Here is a 16952-nt window from a genome sequence, read left to right as displayed (position 1 = left end):
GAAAAAGTAATATGATTACAAACTATTTGTTTACATTGACAAAAACGATATAAATACAACGAATTGATTAAATGAACTGACAACACAAACGTGCTCGTGTCATGATATAATGTAACATTGCTGGATGTATACGCAACAGGAGAGATCACCTAAGCCTGAACAAAAGTTTATGGCTACATCATATCTATACTTTATAATGGTTACAGTGATGCCATAATTTTGATTTAATCGAAGCCTTAGTAACATCACACACACACACACACACACACACACACACACACACACACACACACACACACACATCTATAAACATACACACACGCGCACACAGATGTTAGGCTATCAGAGTAAAGTTGGAGTACATTCTGTACAGTTATATAGTTGGTAAGATAGAGATAATACTAAATGTTTAAAATAATTGTAAGAGTACAAATTGGTTACATTTGCTGAACACTATAGTTAGTACCCAGTAAAACGAACAATTTAAGAAATATAATAAGTCTGCAGCATTTTGCATGTGAAAGCAGCAGCATTTTGCATGTGATGAGTCTGCTGTCATTTTGGGGTTCTGAATTCATTAATTGTGATTATAATAATTCTGGCCACTAGATGGCAGTACTACATCGAAGATGATCTGTTTTTTTAAACCGCAATACAATAGTATAGGGCTGACTTGGCCATGCAAAAAGACACGGTATAGAATTTGATATAATTATGAGGACTTCATTAAATAGGCCTAAACAAGTAGACTACGAAATTAAATTTTAAATATTAAAAAATGTTTTTTTATATTATTATTATTTTAAATCTCTTATATTTCAAGTCAAATGATAATTTAGAGATCTCAAAATTAATTTATAGATATTTCTAAATATTTTAAGGTATCTCTAAATAATTTCCAGATATCTCTAAATATTTGAAGGTATCGTTATTTCGAGATATCTTCAAATGATTTAGAGATAATCTTTAAAACCCCAATCTTATGATATCTCTAAACGACAGTTTGGCGTACCATGCTACAAAATCCATATGGTTTCCATATTATTTAAAAATATCTGTAAATCAATTTAAGATATCTATTTCATTTAATTGATTTACAGATATCTTAAAATTAAATGTAGGTATCTTAAAAAACTGTACAATTAAAGATATCTGTAATTCAATTTGAGATATCTTGAAAAGCTTTACCGATATCTCTAAATATTTCAAGATATCTTAAAATACAATTTGAGATATCTCTAAATGATAATTTGGCTTGATATACTCTTAGGCTACAATTAAAAATGTCATCAGGATTTGTGTTTTCATTTGGCCATCACAAAGGCTGATGGCTAGTGATTATATTGGTGTTTAAATGATCAATTTATGGACAGTATTGAACAAAGTTCTCTTTTTCCAGTGTGGTTAGCAGGTTTTTTTTTTTTTTTTTTTTTTTTTTTACACCAAGCTATGATGTTATATATATATATATATATATATATATATATATATATATATATATATATATATATATATATATATATATGTGTGTGTGTGTGTGTGTGTGTGTGTGTGTGTGTTGGAGAGCTTATTTTAATAACAGGCTACTAATTGATCTTACTATAAATACACTGTTATGCACTTTGTGTGGATTTTTGATTATGTCGATTGTTGTTCTGCTGTTAGAACAAAAAATGATACAAATATTACCTTCCCCCAATTTCAAGAAAGAAGTGACAGGTGGAGCAGAGCTGCCGAAAAAAAAAAATTTAGGATCCCAGATACCACATGCCGAACTTTAACAATTGTCCTGTATCTTGACAAATGCAAAGTAACTAGCTTGTGTCATTATCCTTGTCACACATCCAACTCTGTCTGCATACATTTTCCAATGTGATGTACCATAATAACAGGGGGATACAGCTGATGTAGAAACGTTGATTGTATTGCAATGCAGTATTTGCTACAAGTGGAAACTTGTATTTGAAATGATATCTTCTATTTTGTAATGATTACATATTCTGTATCAAGTACGTCCCATAAAGTTAACAAAAGTAGACTTCAGACATGCTAATCAGTGACGCCAGCCGCAATAATTACTTGGGTTTTATCTGCTAGAGCCAATCAACAAATTGTGCAACGGGACACCCAGCCCACGGAGGGTGGAGTAGTTTTGAGTCTACGGTATAATGCAGGGGTCCAGTGCTGAGGTGATGTACACAAACTATGCTTTGGGTTTGAGCGCTTTTTGAATATTATTAAACAAATAATAACTTCAGAATGCAGTGTGCTGGGAAAGCATTGGAGGAGCTTCTGGTTTCCGCTAAAAGTGAGGAATGTTTGACAGTTGGAGTGTACGAGTCTGCGAAAGGGAATGTGTAAGTATTCACTTCTGTTTCTTAGTTTAACGTTGCATTTCGATGTTAAAACTATATATTACAGCCATGCATATAGACTATTATAACCCTAACGTCTTGCTATTGCTTTTTCTTTTGCAGTGATCCAGACTGCGTGGCTTTCTGTGTTCTGGCCACTGATGAGGAGTACGAATGCGACATCGCCTTGCAGATCCACTTCACCTTAATCCAGGCGTTCTGCTTTGATAACGATATAGACATCGTGAGAGTGAACGACACCCAGCGACTGGCTGAGATTCTGGGCAATACTGAGTGTGGCGAACCTGAAGACGTGCATTGCATTCTTGTCACAGTATGTATCTTTTATTAAACCTTTTAGTTTGTAATTGGATTATAATGTGAAACGTTTTTATTGTTATTTTTTAATATAACAAACACTAAATGATATCCCCGTTTTGTTACAGAATCCAAGTGCAGATACGTTTGAAGACCCTGCTTTGGAAAAGCTGAGCTTGTCCTATGGTGAGTGTCGCGGCTTCAATGAATGGGTCCCTGCTATCACACTCCCTGAGTGTTGAACTGAGACACGTCAACTCCTGTTGGGGATGCGTAACCTTCGTTTAATTATCATCATGGAATACATGGGTTACCCATCAAATTCCTGAAGTCTGTGGATCATCCTGTTGAGGAATCAGATGCGGCATCGGGAAGTCGCTGTAACAGGCGTTTTGCAGAGCCTTGCGACGCAGGTGGACCGTTCATATCAAGGTGCCCCCCACTTTATGGCGGGAGTGGGGGCTGGTATACCATGGAAAAGAGTGGGGGAGTACTCTTGAGTGGGGTCTGTGTGGAGAGCGGTCAAAGGAATACGAGTCAAATAGGACTAATGCAGAGAATATGTGAAACACAAAAGAACGTGAACTCTTGAATGAAATGAAATGATCAGCACTACTGTAAAAAGAAAACAGGCAACTATCTGTCATGATATAATGTTGAATTACTTGATATATAGGTTATATAAGAGACTTTCTGTGCCTGTAAATTGCAATAAAAATTGAATGCATACGTTTGTGTCCTGTAGTGTCAACGTTTGCATATGTTCATTATATAACATGTATTGTCTTGAACTTTTGCTTTGGTGCCACAAAAGTTTATTAGAGTTCGAGTGTAGTGGTTAAGTGATAGACCCCGTTGTGTTTCAATTTCCTCACCTTCCTGAACATCAATAATCCAGTCCAGTAGGGTTATGTGGACATGATCTGATGCATGCTTGGTACACAACAGCATGATAAAGGACACGTTCTGGAGTGTGAGTGAGGGTATATTTTGAATTGTTTAGTTATATAGCATATCAATACATACAATGTGTTTTAACTGCAAACAAGGGTCAGCACTACAGCATCGTCTTGAGTGTAAGCATCTGCATTTCAGCTATACAATTTTTTTTTATATATAATAACCTATAAACACAGCCATCTACAGTATGTAATGTAAGATGTAGAGCTAAAAAGATACTGCAGAAAGCACACCCTCTCCCTTCTTGAACAAAAACCAGTGTCAGTTGGAGCCGTTTTGGTAAAGGAAATGAATCAATTGTCCTAATCCGCAGATGTCACCGTGCGACCATTGGCTATTGTGTTTTCTCTTTACAAATGCACACTAGCTGTGCACAATATTTGGATCATATACCATAGTAGTTATTGTGGTACAGTCAAATATCTCACCAGTTTTTAGTAAGATTATTATTGGCTAAGCAGCAGCACAATGGAAAAGGGTCTCCTAAAACCAGCTGTCAATATTAGATACAGCTAAGGATTACTTTTTCTTCTCTGAATTAGCATATTTTTTTTATCAGTTTTTTATCCCATGTGGGTTCTTAATCCCCATTGATCTCATTTTTGGTATATTTATTTTATACAGAATGTCGTAAAAAGCCAAGCACTCACCAGGTATCTGCTGTTAAGCTTATATATTTATTATTATAACATCATTATGAAAAAACAATGAAGTGAATTCATGCAGACATGTTGCAGCCACTGGCCTTAGAATAAATGATGCACACCCCAGGAGTGTGTGATATATTGGCCTCTTTTAAAAAACGGTGGTGCTTATAATTCATTTTGAAATAAATCTTTAACCTTTAAACTGAATATTTGAAAAATACATTTTGCACATTAGTACTTTCAAAAACAAGCTTTTTTGTTTGTTCCTTGTATTTCACAATTTCGTGACATGAGTAGCAGTAAATCAGTTTATAATTGATATTTTGTTTTACATTTTTATTCTTGTTCTTGTTTTTAACTTAGTTACTCCAGGGCTTCTTCTCCCACAGCTCTCTTTTTCTTGCATACCTCTGAAAAGTCTCCACACAGACCTCAAACTGAAGTACACTCTTTTCAGGTATACCAGCTCCCACTCAATCTGGAAAGTTGGGGCACCTTGGTATGAACCGTCTGTCTGCTTCACAAGGCAAGTAAAACAGGTAGGTGATCGATTCTGTTCTCTCTTGCTTTCCAATGCTCTTTAAGCCAGCCTGATATCGACTATTAGCTGCTGTGTTGCTGTTACTATTTCATGTATTATGCTACTATGCTTCTATCATGTATTATGCACTTTCTGCTGTATTTAATTTATTATGCTTTTTAATTTTTTTTACTATATATCATGTATTATGCATTTCTCTGTATTTTATGAATTATGTATTTTCTTGTTGTTATTGCATCCTGTAAAGCACTTTGTGAAGTTGATCCATTATGAAAGGCACTATATAAAATAAAGATTGATGGATTGCAATGATTTAAACGTTTTCTTTTGTACAATCTTATGCTGACTGGTGTAGCCCACGCTATTAAACTACATGTTTAAGAATTAAATATAAATATTATAGGACAGATTATATTTTAGTGGTTATTTTAATTGTATTACCTTTAATTTAGACTCACAAAAACAAGGTATAAGCTATGTCGAATGGTTTGATAAATACTGCTTTACACTACAAAACCATTCTTTATGTTATATAGGTGGAAGTTTCAGGAGAAATAAAGGCGGTTTCCTAATATGCAAATGTTAAGTAGCAGGATACTTGCAGTCTTGTACTCCTGTAGTCTAAAAGTCTCTTCTGAAGTATCATAGTCCTAGATGGACCTATAAAGTGTGTACAAGCATGTCACCATCCCCCAACTTGAAGAAAAGATCCACCAAGTGGCAGTTGCACGTGATCAGTCGTTAGTATACTCTAAACTTACAAATGCAAAAGAGTGATGTGCCATGCACAGTCTGCTGCACTTACATAGGGTGTGTTCTGCAAACTAAAATAAGGTAGTTTGAAATCCTATGAAAGCATCCAAACTATTTGTAGTCGCAAGCAAACAGATGTCAAAGTCCTTTGATTCCGGAAGTTTGGCCAGATTGGTGCATGCAGTAAACATCATTACACACACATAGGCATACACGTAAAATGTATTTCTTATGTTGTTTGTTTAAAATTGAGAAATATTTGGTTAAAACAGTGCATTGCAAAGATTAAAGTGACTTGTGGAAATACATTTAGGGCCTTTCGATATTTTGGTAATGGTTACAGTAATTTGTATTGTATCTCGAGTCATCCCAGGAACCATAATAACAAAAAAAGCAATCCTCAGGGATTCTAATCCCACGCCCAAGGGGGAAGCTCAGCTGACACGAGCCACAATACCTACAAGGACCGATTTGATCCAAGTAGCAGTACAATCTCATCCACTGCTGCAATGTTTCCAAAACATCAACTGCTCTGAAGCTATAGTGTCTGCCTGGCTGACACAGGCTTTTGTGAACATTGACTCAAGGTCATTTCATGATGCAGTGAAGGGGAGGTCTTGTACTGTCTGCAAAAAGTAATGCATGGCTGTTGGAGTTTACGAGTTGGTAAACCGTGAATATGTAGCCTATTAATAATGTACAGCCTAAGCTACATGACTATTTGTTGATTACAGAGAAAATACTAATTATGTATTATATTTCCATAGACCTAACATTGTGTATTATTCTTATGCAGTGATCTGGTGTGCTTGCTGTGTTCTGTCAACTGATAAAGAGAATCATGGTAGAAGGAATAATATTGCTTTCTATTCACAGAAGACCTGTGTAACATTTCAAACTAGAATACTTTTAACATTTTATATTATAATGTGTGTTTTTTTCTGTTACCTTTTTGTAACAGGTTTCAATTGAAGCTGTGCTCTGCGAGGAACATATAGATGGATGCTTTCTATATCACTTTCTGGGCTGGCGTAGCAGGTTTTTTATTGAGAATATCAAAATATTCAGACCAAATATGTACAGAATTTTCACTTGTACACCCTACCTACGGTGCTATTGTTTCATGCGGTTTTAATAGATTGCCAGATTAAGGTGAATGACGAATGATCACATCACCCCCCCCCCCCCCCCCTCCGTCTTGCTCAGCTGCACTGGCTACCTGTAAAGTTCAGGATTATTTTCAAAACTCTCCTGCTCTCCTACAATGCCCTTTATCACATAGGTCCCAAGTACCTCCTCAACCTGCTGACTCGCTATGTCCTTGCCAACAAGTTGAGGTCCTCCGACTCTGGCTTGCTTGTTATCCCCAAGCAAAAGTGCACCACACTTGGAGAACACTAATTTAGCTTCATGGCTCCAACTGCCTTCACTGACAATGTAAACGTGACAGTGTTTTGGGGGTCATGTCAAGGTTTCTATTTGTGGTAGAAAATGCGTGGAGTGTTTTCTTTTGATACACTTAGTGTGCCAATGTGTGTCTGCACATGTAATATTCAAATAAAGCTTTCTAAGATAAATTTAGGTTATTCTACAGGCATACAGTTTGCAAATATTTTGCTTCACATTCCAGGTGGAAATATCAATACAGTAACCACATTTTGGGATGTAAACTGTCCAAATTGCAATACCGGTCTTCTACACTATGAACGTACTCGAATTAACTCTCACATTTTATGATTTCCTGAATTCAACCAAATAACTGTAGGCACAATAATGAAGTTTAAAACTGATGGACGAGGGATTAAAAAATGATAATAAAACGCATTCTGAAATTGTTTTTTTCTCAGTTTGTAATATTAACGCAGAATTATCTTTATCTGAGTTACAGACTGAAGCAGACTTTTAAAATTGACTCTAACTCTTCTGTTTACTTAACATTGTATATGATGTATGTATCATGTGAAACACACGTTTTAGGTTGCATTGCATTTAGCCAATATATATATATATATATATATATATATATATATATATATATATATATATATATATATATATATATATATATATATATATATCAACACTGCATAATCTCATGGAATTAAATAATTAAATATTACCATTTTGACTGCCGGTTATCTTCAGCATACGTAAAAGCGCCAATGAAGTGGCAGGTGGAGCAGTGCTTTCAGTAAAGTAAAAATATTCTATTGTCCTAGCCTAGCCCACACGTTGAAGTCTGGCCATTATTTGGTTACTCTTTACAAATGCAAAGCAGTGTGTGCTTTGCGCAATCTGCTTCACTTACCAACTGTCCATTAGGCCAACATAATGCCAAGTCAGTCGAAAAAGAACTGAATATCATGATATGCAAATCCAAGATTGATGCTGTGCATCCAATATTCTACACTGGGTGTCTTCAGAATCTGTAACATGGTACTGCAGCATTACTATGGTATAAATGCACTGCTTTGAAAAGAAAACCAAACATGCTGATAGAAAACAAAAGTGTATCTGCAGGTATTCATGCAAAGTGACATAATGTGTGATGGTGGAGATAGTACAAGACAATATGAATGACATCCCTCCTCCACCTTAACAAGAAGCAGCTGGAGCAATGTTGCTATGCAGACCATCTCGCAGATGGCACACGCCAAGTTTGACCATTGTTCAGCTACTCTACAATCGCAAAATAGCGTGCAGCTCTCAATCTGCTACACGTTCCAGGTATTTACCATTAGCAGCCTGTAAAAAGGCTATATTCTTTCTTCAGAATAATTCGATTGGTAACAAATAAATAGTAAACCATAGTTCACCGTAACCCACCGTTCCCCCCCCCCCCCCCCCCCCCCCCTTTTTAAATCCTCACAATTGCAAATACATTGATAACTCGTGATATATATAATGTGGATTTTTAAAATTCCCATACTTAATTCTGACAATTTAATATCATAAATACAAAAAAAAACAAAAAACAAACGACGACCCTGACACGAGCCTCAATTAATGAATATATATTCACAACATTTATAAATCTGGGGGAAAAATACAAAATTTAAGTTGACATGTTTTTTACACATGGCACCTCATAAGAATGCAGCACTTTCGTGGAAAAGCATTACAGGAGTGTCTGGTCTCTGCGCAAAGTTTGGAATGTCTAACAGTTGGAGTCTACCAGTCTGCAAGAGTCGTGAATGTGTAAGTGGTTAATACAGTCCATTTAAAGGCTAATTTTACGTTTCAGAAAATTACATTGCTAAACACGGATGAGTATAATGCCGTAACCCCTTGTTGTTTTTTTATTTTTTTATATGCAGTGATCCAGACTGCGTGGCTTTCTGTGTCCTGACAACTGACAAGGAGAACGAATGCGACATCGCCCTGCAGATCCGCTTCACCTTAATCCAGGCGTTCTGCTTTGATAACGGAATCGACATCGTGAGAGTGGATAACACACAGCGACTGGCTGAGATTCTGGGCAACACTGATCTGGCCAACCTGAAGATCTGCAATAAAAATAAATAAACAAATAAAACACCGATTTCTGAACCTTCTGGGTGTGTTTCTTAAGTAATGTAGTAACACGCTTTATTACCGCTTCATTAAGATGTATTGGAGGAATTTCATTTAACTAGTCAACATGTGTCCACACGTCACTCGTAAAATAATATCATTGTTATACTGATTTTTTCCACTAGATGGCAAGACTGTATAATTTAAAAACAGCACGCTGATTTGAACGTTAATAAAGGCTTTTGTGATTATCTTTTTTATTTTATTTTTTTTAACAATTGTATGTTTGACATATAAAAATGTAATTAACGGATGTTGACTTTATAGAAATATAAATTACATTTCACTGTAATTCAGAGGAGCACATAGCAATGTATTATAATACTGTTTTACTTTAGCAATATACAGGCAAGTAACGATTTACTTGTTGGTTTGTTTACTTTGCACCTTAAACTCGAACTACTTTTGCAGATTGCTAGGGATATAACTTTTTTTTTTTTTTTTTTTTTTTTTTGCAGCAATACTTCAAACAATGTCAGACCAAGACCCATTAAACATAATTGATACATTGACCTGAATTTGTCTGGCATGCTGATTTCGTCTGATGCTGTCTGCCTTTTTTTTTTTTTTTTAATTATGAACTACACAAATTAAGGGTCTGCTAATTAATTTCATGGTCATTTTAATTGTTAGAGATGGCGTCATGGTGCCAAAACACCATACCTATATCCATTTAAAATTATCTCTATGTTCGACATACAGACAGATGAGCATGTACTTACATAGAGCGTCAAATTCCAAAAACAAACAAACAAAAAAAAAACTGTTTGTCTTTTTTCATTTAAAACATGTTTTTTATGTTTTAAAAATATGTTCAAATAGTTTCTTTTTCAGCCCGACCTGGAATTTCAGAAACACACACAGTGAACATTTGCATTCGCAGTTAGGTTTCACGTTAACATTTAAAGCGTCACCCTCCCCAACGTCAAGAAAGTGAGCAGTGTTGACTTTAACAGAAAAACAAAAAAAAAAAAAATAGTGTTCAGACTCCAGATGCCACACGCCGAAGTTGGGCCATTGTTCATACAATCTTTAGAAATGCAAACTAGAGGCGTGTGCCGAGGGTGGCTCATGCACAGCTACTGATCTTACCGGCATTCGAACTCTGTAGTAAATTACTTTAACTAGCTCTATATAGAGTTTTGAAAATGAATGGTTTGATTTGCAGTGGTATAACATGCATAAGGCATTTATTTGCAAGAGTTTTGGACTGTTAATACAAGAAAAAGCATTTTTTAAAAAGCAATGTCATCCTATCAAAATAAATACAGTATTGTAATGCTGAGGATTAAATGGGAAGGCACAAGTCTGCCTAGTAACTGTAAACAAAGGAACAGATTTCTTGTATTGTATTGTTATCCTTCACCAGTGGCGTGCACTGACACGAGCCACAAAAGTAGCCAATTAAACAAGGTGCTAAGGAACACCCCGCCCACAGTTTAGCAGAGCGTGTATCCAGGCTATAAAGCTCAGGAACCCAACACTTCCAAAGCTAGACAGCTGCTTGCTTACAGCACATGTCTGTGAGTATCCTGAACGAGCTAATCATCTCATAATGCAATTTGCTGGGAAAGCATTGGAGGATCTTCTGCTCTTTGCAAAAAACCAGGAATGTCTGACTGTTGGAGTCTACGAGTCTGCAAAAGTCATGAATATGTAAGTATTGTTCTTTTTGACTACATCTATTTGTTTAGATGTTAAAGCATGACATTGCTAGTACTTGAGAAGTATACAATGCTAATATCTTGCTGTTATTTATTTATTTTCCAGTGATCCAGACTGCGTGGCTTTCTGTGTTCTGGCAACTGATGAGGAGTACGAATGCGACATCGCCCTGCAGATCCACTTCACCTTAATCCAGGCGTTCTGCTTTGATAACGATATAGACATCGTGAGAGTGAACGACACCCAGCGACTGGCTGAGATTCTGGGCGACACTGATGAGTCTGAAGATGTGCACTGCATTCTTGTCACGGTATGTATCTTTTAAAACTCGATCTTACTGTCAGTTTAACGTCACGATAATTTACTTTATGTTTTATGTTGTTTCTGCTACAGGCTTTAAATGTTCTTTTCGTTCTCAATAGAGTCCAAGTGAAGATACTATAATATTTTTTAAACCTTTTTAATTTTGTTATTGGATTATAATTTGTAACGTGTATATATATATATATATATATATATATATATATATATATATATATATATATATATAACATATATATATAAAACATTTTGTTACAGAATCCAAGTGCAGATACGTTTGAAGACCCTGCTCTGGAAAAGCTGAGCTTGTTCTGTGAGGAGTGTCGCGGCTTCAATGAATGGGTCCCTGCTATCACACTCCCTGAGCGTTGAACCGAGACACGTCAACTCCTGTTGGGGATGCGTAACCTTAGTTTAATTATCATCATGGAATACATGGGTTACCCATCAAATTCCTGAAATATGTTAATTATTCTGTTGAGGAATCAGATGCGGAATCGGGAAATCGCTGGAATAGGCTTTTTGCAGAGCCATGCGACACAGATGGACGGTTCATACCAAGGTGCCCCCCACTTTCCAGATGGAGTGGGGGCTGGTATACCATGGAAAAGAGTTGGGGAGTACTTGAGTGGGGTCTGTGTGGAGACTTGTAAGGGAGGAAAAGAGAACTGATAAAGGGCATATATGAGTATGGGAAATTTTAAATGAATTTATTGTGATGAAATGAATAACTGCTGTGAAAAGTTTTGACAGTAGTGAACATGAAGATGTACACCAGCAAAAGTCATTTTCACTTGTAAGACTATCAAATGAACAAGAAACAAAGCATATTTTAAAAATGTGAAAAATGTTGAAATTCTTTATTAAATACAAATATTTAAAAATTTTTGTCATGTGTTAAGAATTTTAGAGGTTTAAATTAACCACAAAATATTGAATTAAACAGGAATTGATGACATCACATTTTGTTCTTGAACAATCACCCTAGTTGTTAGGATGATGTTTTCATAGATTTATTGATACATATGTGTGTAAATATAGGCACAGCGCAAATAATTGCAGATGCAAAATTAAAATTGCATTGCGGCCAGGGAATTAGTTTGCACTGCGCCCCATGTAAGCTTAAGAGCAGTGCAAATTACTCAACATGCACAAACAATGAGATCATCAGTCTGCTTAGTGGCCGCGCTTGCAGTTAGGTGTACAGAGAGCAGGAGTCACTGTGTGACATTTGTGGAGCATGAAAATACAAACAAAAACAAAAAAAGTCATAAGGGTAGTAAAGTCCTCTTGGTGCACGGAAAAGAAAAGAAAAGTTTTATGAGGTCACAGCATGAAACTGAGTTGTTTGCAAAAGCCTCAGCTAACATCAATTATGCTGGTATCCTTAGGAAATTATATGTATTGGGCTGCCCTTTTTAGCATGACCTCCAGAAATTTCCCTAGCACTGGAAAAGGTGGATTGGGTGATCCCTTCAAACATTCCAACTGTGTTCTGAAAGGAACTACAGGCTAAGTACTGCAGAGTCCACAACACTTTCACATGTGTAACACAATTCAGCTATGAGGTCAAGGATGACCTGCGGAGTTAAACGATAACGCTTTAGCACCGCATCCTCCAGCATCCCAAACAAAATGACCCTGGGATTAAATATGCAGGGACAATACTACTATAGGCTATTATGATTGCATAAATTATTACAAAAAATGAAAATAATGTAAATGTTACACCTAAGGATTAGAACTTTTACCCTCCTAAACAATTATGCAAAAGATTCAATCACTATTTCACAGCCATTACAATAATCTTTATATAGCACCTTTCATAGTCTCAGTTCAGCTCCTCCTACCTGGCACAAGGCAACCCCAGCTCAATGGAGAAAGCTGGTTGTCAATGAGGTGCAAAAGCAGGGGGAGAGGATCAGGTGTGTAAAGGCCATTTCCCAGGCCAAGCAGGGAGAATGGATGAGATGGGAGAGCGTGGAACAACGCAAGATCATCAGGCAAGACCTCTGGACCATGGAACAGAGCAGAATGAGTTTCCTCATCAGAGCAGCATATGATGTTCTCCCATCACCACAGAACCTAAACCTCTGGGTGGGTGAGGATCCCTCATGTCCTTTGTGTTCATCACCTGCAACATTAAGGCACATTTTGACAGGATGTAAGGTGGGTCTTAGCCAAGGACAGTTTACTTGGTGCAATGACCAGGTGCTGCGATGTTTGACCTTAGCATTGGAAGACAAGCATAACCTGACCAATAAGTTGCCACCAGTTCCATCAAAGCATTACACACAAAAAACAATATTTCTCCGTCCAGGAGAGAAACCACCAAGAAAAGATATTAAAACCAAGCCTCACCCAGGACAACTGGAAGCTGCTAGAGACTGGAAGATGCTGGCAGATGTTGGTTAATGGCTTATTTTTCCTACTGAGCTTGCCACCATTAGCCTTTGACCAGACATTGTCTTGTGGTCTGGATCAGCACGCCTTGTTCATCTGGTAGAGTTAACAGTGCCATGAGAAGATGCTGTGGATGAGGCATATGAGAGGAAGAAACTTCAGTATGCTCAACCAGCTCCTGAAGTGGAACAGCAAGGATGGAGTGTTCGAGTTTAGTGGAGGTGGGTTGTCGAAGATTTGTGGTACATTCTACAACCCAGTTTCTCAGGGACGTTGGGTTCAGTGGCCAACAGTTGTGTCGCACAGTAAAGAACTTATCTGAAGCAGCAGAAAGGAGCAGCAACTGGCTGTGGTTGAGACAGAAAGACTCTGGATGGGGATCTCAAGCACAATAGAAAAAAAGCAACGCTGATGTATAGGTAAGTAAGATGGGCTGAGCTGAGTGGGGGATGGAGGGAGGTGATGCTGGGACACCAGAATCACTGTTGAGTCCTCTTGAGGTGTCGGGGGCTAGTCAACGAAACACGAAAATGGAAGGTGCCCACTTTAAGACCCCAGAGATGTACCCTACTTAGCTCAATCCAGATGGTTGTCATGCTGATGTGCTGGGGAGACCGCATTGGGTTGATCCCCGGAGCCAGCATCACAGCTGTTGTGTGCTGATGCGCTGGGGAGGCAAAATGAGCTGATCCCTGGAGCCATCATTACACTTCAGCAATCAACACCTGATAGAAGGATATCTACATCATCAAATGGAATACAACACAAATGGATGGAGATTCAGATGGATCACATTAGTTTATTGCAAAGCTATGTCTTAGTTGGTGCTTATCTTGACGAGAGCCGAGTTCAAATCAGCATGGTTCAACATCTACTCTTATGTAATGGAAATCAAGGCATTCAATGCATTGTAAACTGTAATAAAGCATAGTAAACATCTTGTAAACCATTGGTAAAATAAATATTACATAATATGGTAACACACTGCGGATATTCTATACATCTATGTTAACATTGTAAGACTGAAAAAGCCCTCCCCCCTCCCCACTTCACGAAAGAAATCCAAGTGGCAGCTGGAGTAGTGCTGCTGAAAGGAAGCGATTGTCCAAACTCCCAGATGCCAAATGCCGAAGTTGGGTCATTGTTCAGACACTCTTTAGAAATGCAAACTAGAGGCGTGCACCGAGCACAACATGCATTGACTTTGCCGACTTTCTGCACAATCATAAATAAAATGTATAGTAGCCTAAAATAATGAGTTTAAATACTCCTGTTACTTAGTCTAGTATTAGGTTCTGCCCTTAATGGAGCGAGGTTTTTAGGGTTTAAATGTAGTTCAACACTTCTAAACTCATACAGTCACACTTGATTGCTGTGCATATTTGTGAGTACCCTGAACGAGCCAATCATCCTATTCTACAGGGCTGGAAAAGCATGGAGGAGCTTCTGGTCTCCACAGTCAGGAATGGGAAGACCTACCTATATTATTTGTTTGGATTACAGCCATTCACTTAGATCTTGAACCTATTTTTGTTTGCTATATAGTTAGTATAGGATGCTCAAGTTTTGCTATTTTCTGTATTTATGTAGTGATCATGTTTTGTTGTAAGCCTGCACTACTGAGAAAAAAGCATATTTTACAAAAATACAAAATATGGTAATGCTTTATAAAATGTTTTGAGAGTTTCCGAGGTTGATATTCATGATAGGAGGTTTAATTTAACAGGAAGAATCGACATGACAGTATATTTTGGAGAATCAATGATTTATCCTAATATTTACGAGCGTATTTAAGAGATGTACTACCACTCAATGTTAGTCAACAATCCTAGTCTAATATCTAAAAAAAAAAAAAAAAATGTACAGGGAATATCAGCATTTCTGTTTAGCATCACCTTACTAAAAACATGACAGAAAGAAAAGTTATATGATCAATTTAATGAAACTTCCAAACAAAAATGCAATATATTTATTGGTCTATAGCCACATATTAACCTCTAATTTAGAAAAAAAAAGTTATTGTACTAAATTGAAAGTTATATATTTCAAAGCACAACTCAGTTTTGGAGTGATCTATTCATAAAGCTGAGTTCACAGACAAAATACCAGTTGTACAATAACAACTGATAAGAAACACAGGGACCTCCTTCACAATGACACGTTAGATCTCGTTGAACTGAACATATACCAGAGTAAATGAAAACCCATGCAAATAAAGCTGTCATGTTTATTTCCATGTAAATACTGTATGCTATGTACATGTAACAAGACATATTTTTGGTAATGCTGATTTTACCCACTAGATGGTGAAACTGCACAGCATTCATTTAAACACAGAAGCATGTGCTGAGAAATTCCTGAATGCCCTGACTGGAAAGTTTCTCCAGTGTTTTCCCAAACTACGCTTGCAGACCCATTCATCTGAGGCAATCAGTCTGCAGTAAAAGATTGCTAGGTTTTCGAGCTACAAAGAAGGGCATCCTACAATTAAACCCCACCCTCTGTCCCAAGTGGAGGGGGAGCAGTTTTAAAGAGAGCAGTCTAGCAGCACGTGTGCACTTCGCAGCTCAGAAATCCAGCACACACATAATACATACAAACCCACATGCATGGATAAATTGACCTGTAGATAGGCTGCATACATACGATTTTCTAACATATAACGTGTTTATATATTTTTTTTCAGATGAGTATTTTTTGTTGTCACTGGTCTAAAATATAAAGTGTCTAGAATTGTATTGCAGGACCCATTAAACACAATCCTAACACTAAATGCGTCTGGCATACACGTTATTTTGTGGTTGCTTTGTTTATTGGCTACACCAATTAAGCATATGCTAATGCATTTTACAATAATTATTCTAGGTGAGACCAATGCATAAATGCAGGCTCTTCTTTTAGATGATGGCTCAGGTCATCTAAAAAATATTAGAATTATTTTAATTCAAAGGCTGATGTCATCATTGAGGAACTTTACAAAGCAAATTAAGAATAGGCCTACAGTTCATTGCATCAAAGCTGGTAAAATTATAAAACAGTGGAGTTAGAACATGAATATAGCTTACCTTTTTGATACATTGGATAAGCAATTTAATACTTGTAAAGAAAGTGATGTAAATTACAAATTAACATCTTTTGGTTCACATATGATTACTTGTTTTCTTTTGAAAAGCTCAATATTTAGGCGTTTGGTTATTTTTTAATCAGAAGAATCGCAGGAACACTTGCATTTGTATGTAGGCTGCACAATAACATTCTAAGGTACAAAAGTCATCCTCCCCCAAATTCTAGAAAGAAATTCAAATGATGACAGCTGCAGCACGGGTGACACACACACACACACACACACACACACACACACACACACACACACACGCACACTCCACAGGCACACATGCACACTCCACACGCACACAC

At 37.0% G+C, this 16952-nt stretch overlaps 3 protein-coding genes across 3 annotated transcripts; all 3 read left to right on the top strand.

The window, feature by feature from the left end:
* Positions 1-2223: 2223 nt before the first annotated feature.
* LOC121315761 (growth arrest and DNA damage-inducible protein GADD45 gamma-like) lies at positions 2224-3237 on the top strand. The gene is made up of 3 exons (XM_041250147.1): positions 2224-2357; positions 2478-2688; positions 2801-3237. Exons 1-3 carry the CDS (start codon positions 2260-2262, stop codon positions 2912-2914), a joined length of 423 nt encoding a protein of 140 aa, XP_041106081.1. The 5' UTR covers positions 2224-2259; the 3' UTR covers positions 2915-3237.
* A 5383-nt stretch (positions 3238-8620) lies between these two features.
* On the top strand, positions 8621-9098 carry LOC121317116 (growth arrest and DNA damage-inducible protein GADD45 gamma-like). The gene is made up of 2 exons (XM_041252773.1): positions 8621-8771; positions 8891-9098. Exons 1-2 carry the CDS (start codon positions 8668-8670, stop codon positions 9096-9098), a joined length of 312 nt encoding a protein of 103 aa, XP_041108707.1. The 5' UTR covers positions 8621-8667.
* Positions 9099-10701: 1603 nt separating this feature from the next.
* On the top strand, positions 10702-11900 carry LOC121317043 (growth arrest and DNA damage-inducible protein GADD45 gamma-like). The gene is made up of 3 exons (XM_041252646.1): positions 10702-10802; positions 10917-11121; positions 11391-11900. The coding sequence occupies exons 1-3, from the start codon at positions 10702-10704 to the stop codon at positions 11502-11504; spliced, it is 420 nt and encodes a 139-aa protein (XP_041108580.1). The 3' UTR covers positions 11505-11900.
* Positions 11901-16952: the final 5052 nt, after the last annotated feature.

Source organism: Polyodon spathula, chromosome 1 (assembly GCF_017654505.1).
Source record: "Polyodon spathula isolate WHYD16114869_AA chromosome 1, ASM1765450v1, whole genome shotgun sequence".
NCBI classification, from domain to species: domain Eukaryota; kingdom Metazoa; phylum Chordata; class Actinopteri; order Acipenseriformes; family Polyodontidae; genus Polyodon; species Polyodon spathula.
This window is presented reverse-complemented; position numbering and strand designations above follow the sequence as displayed.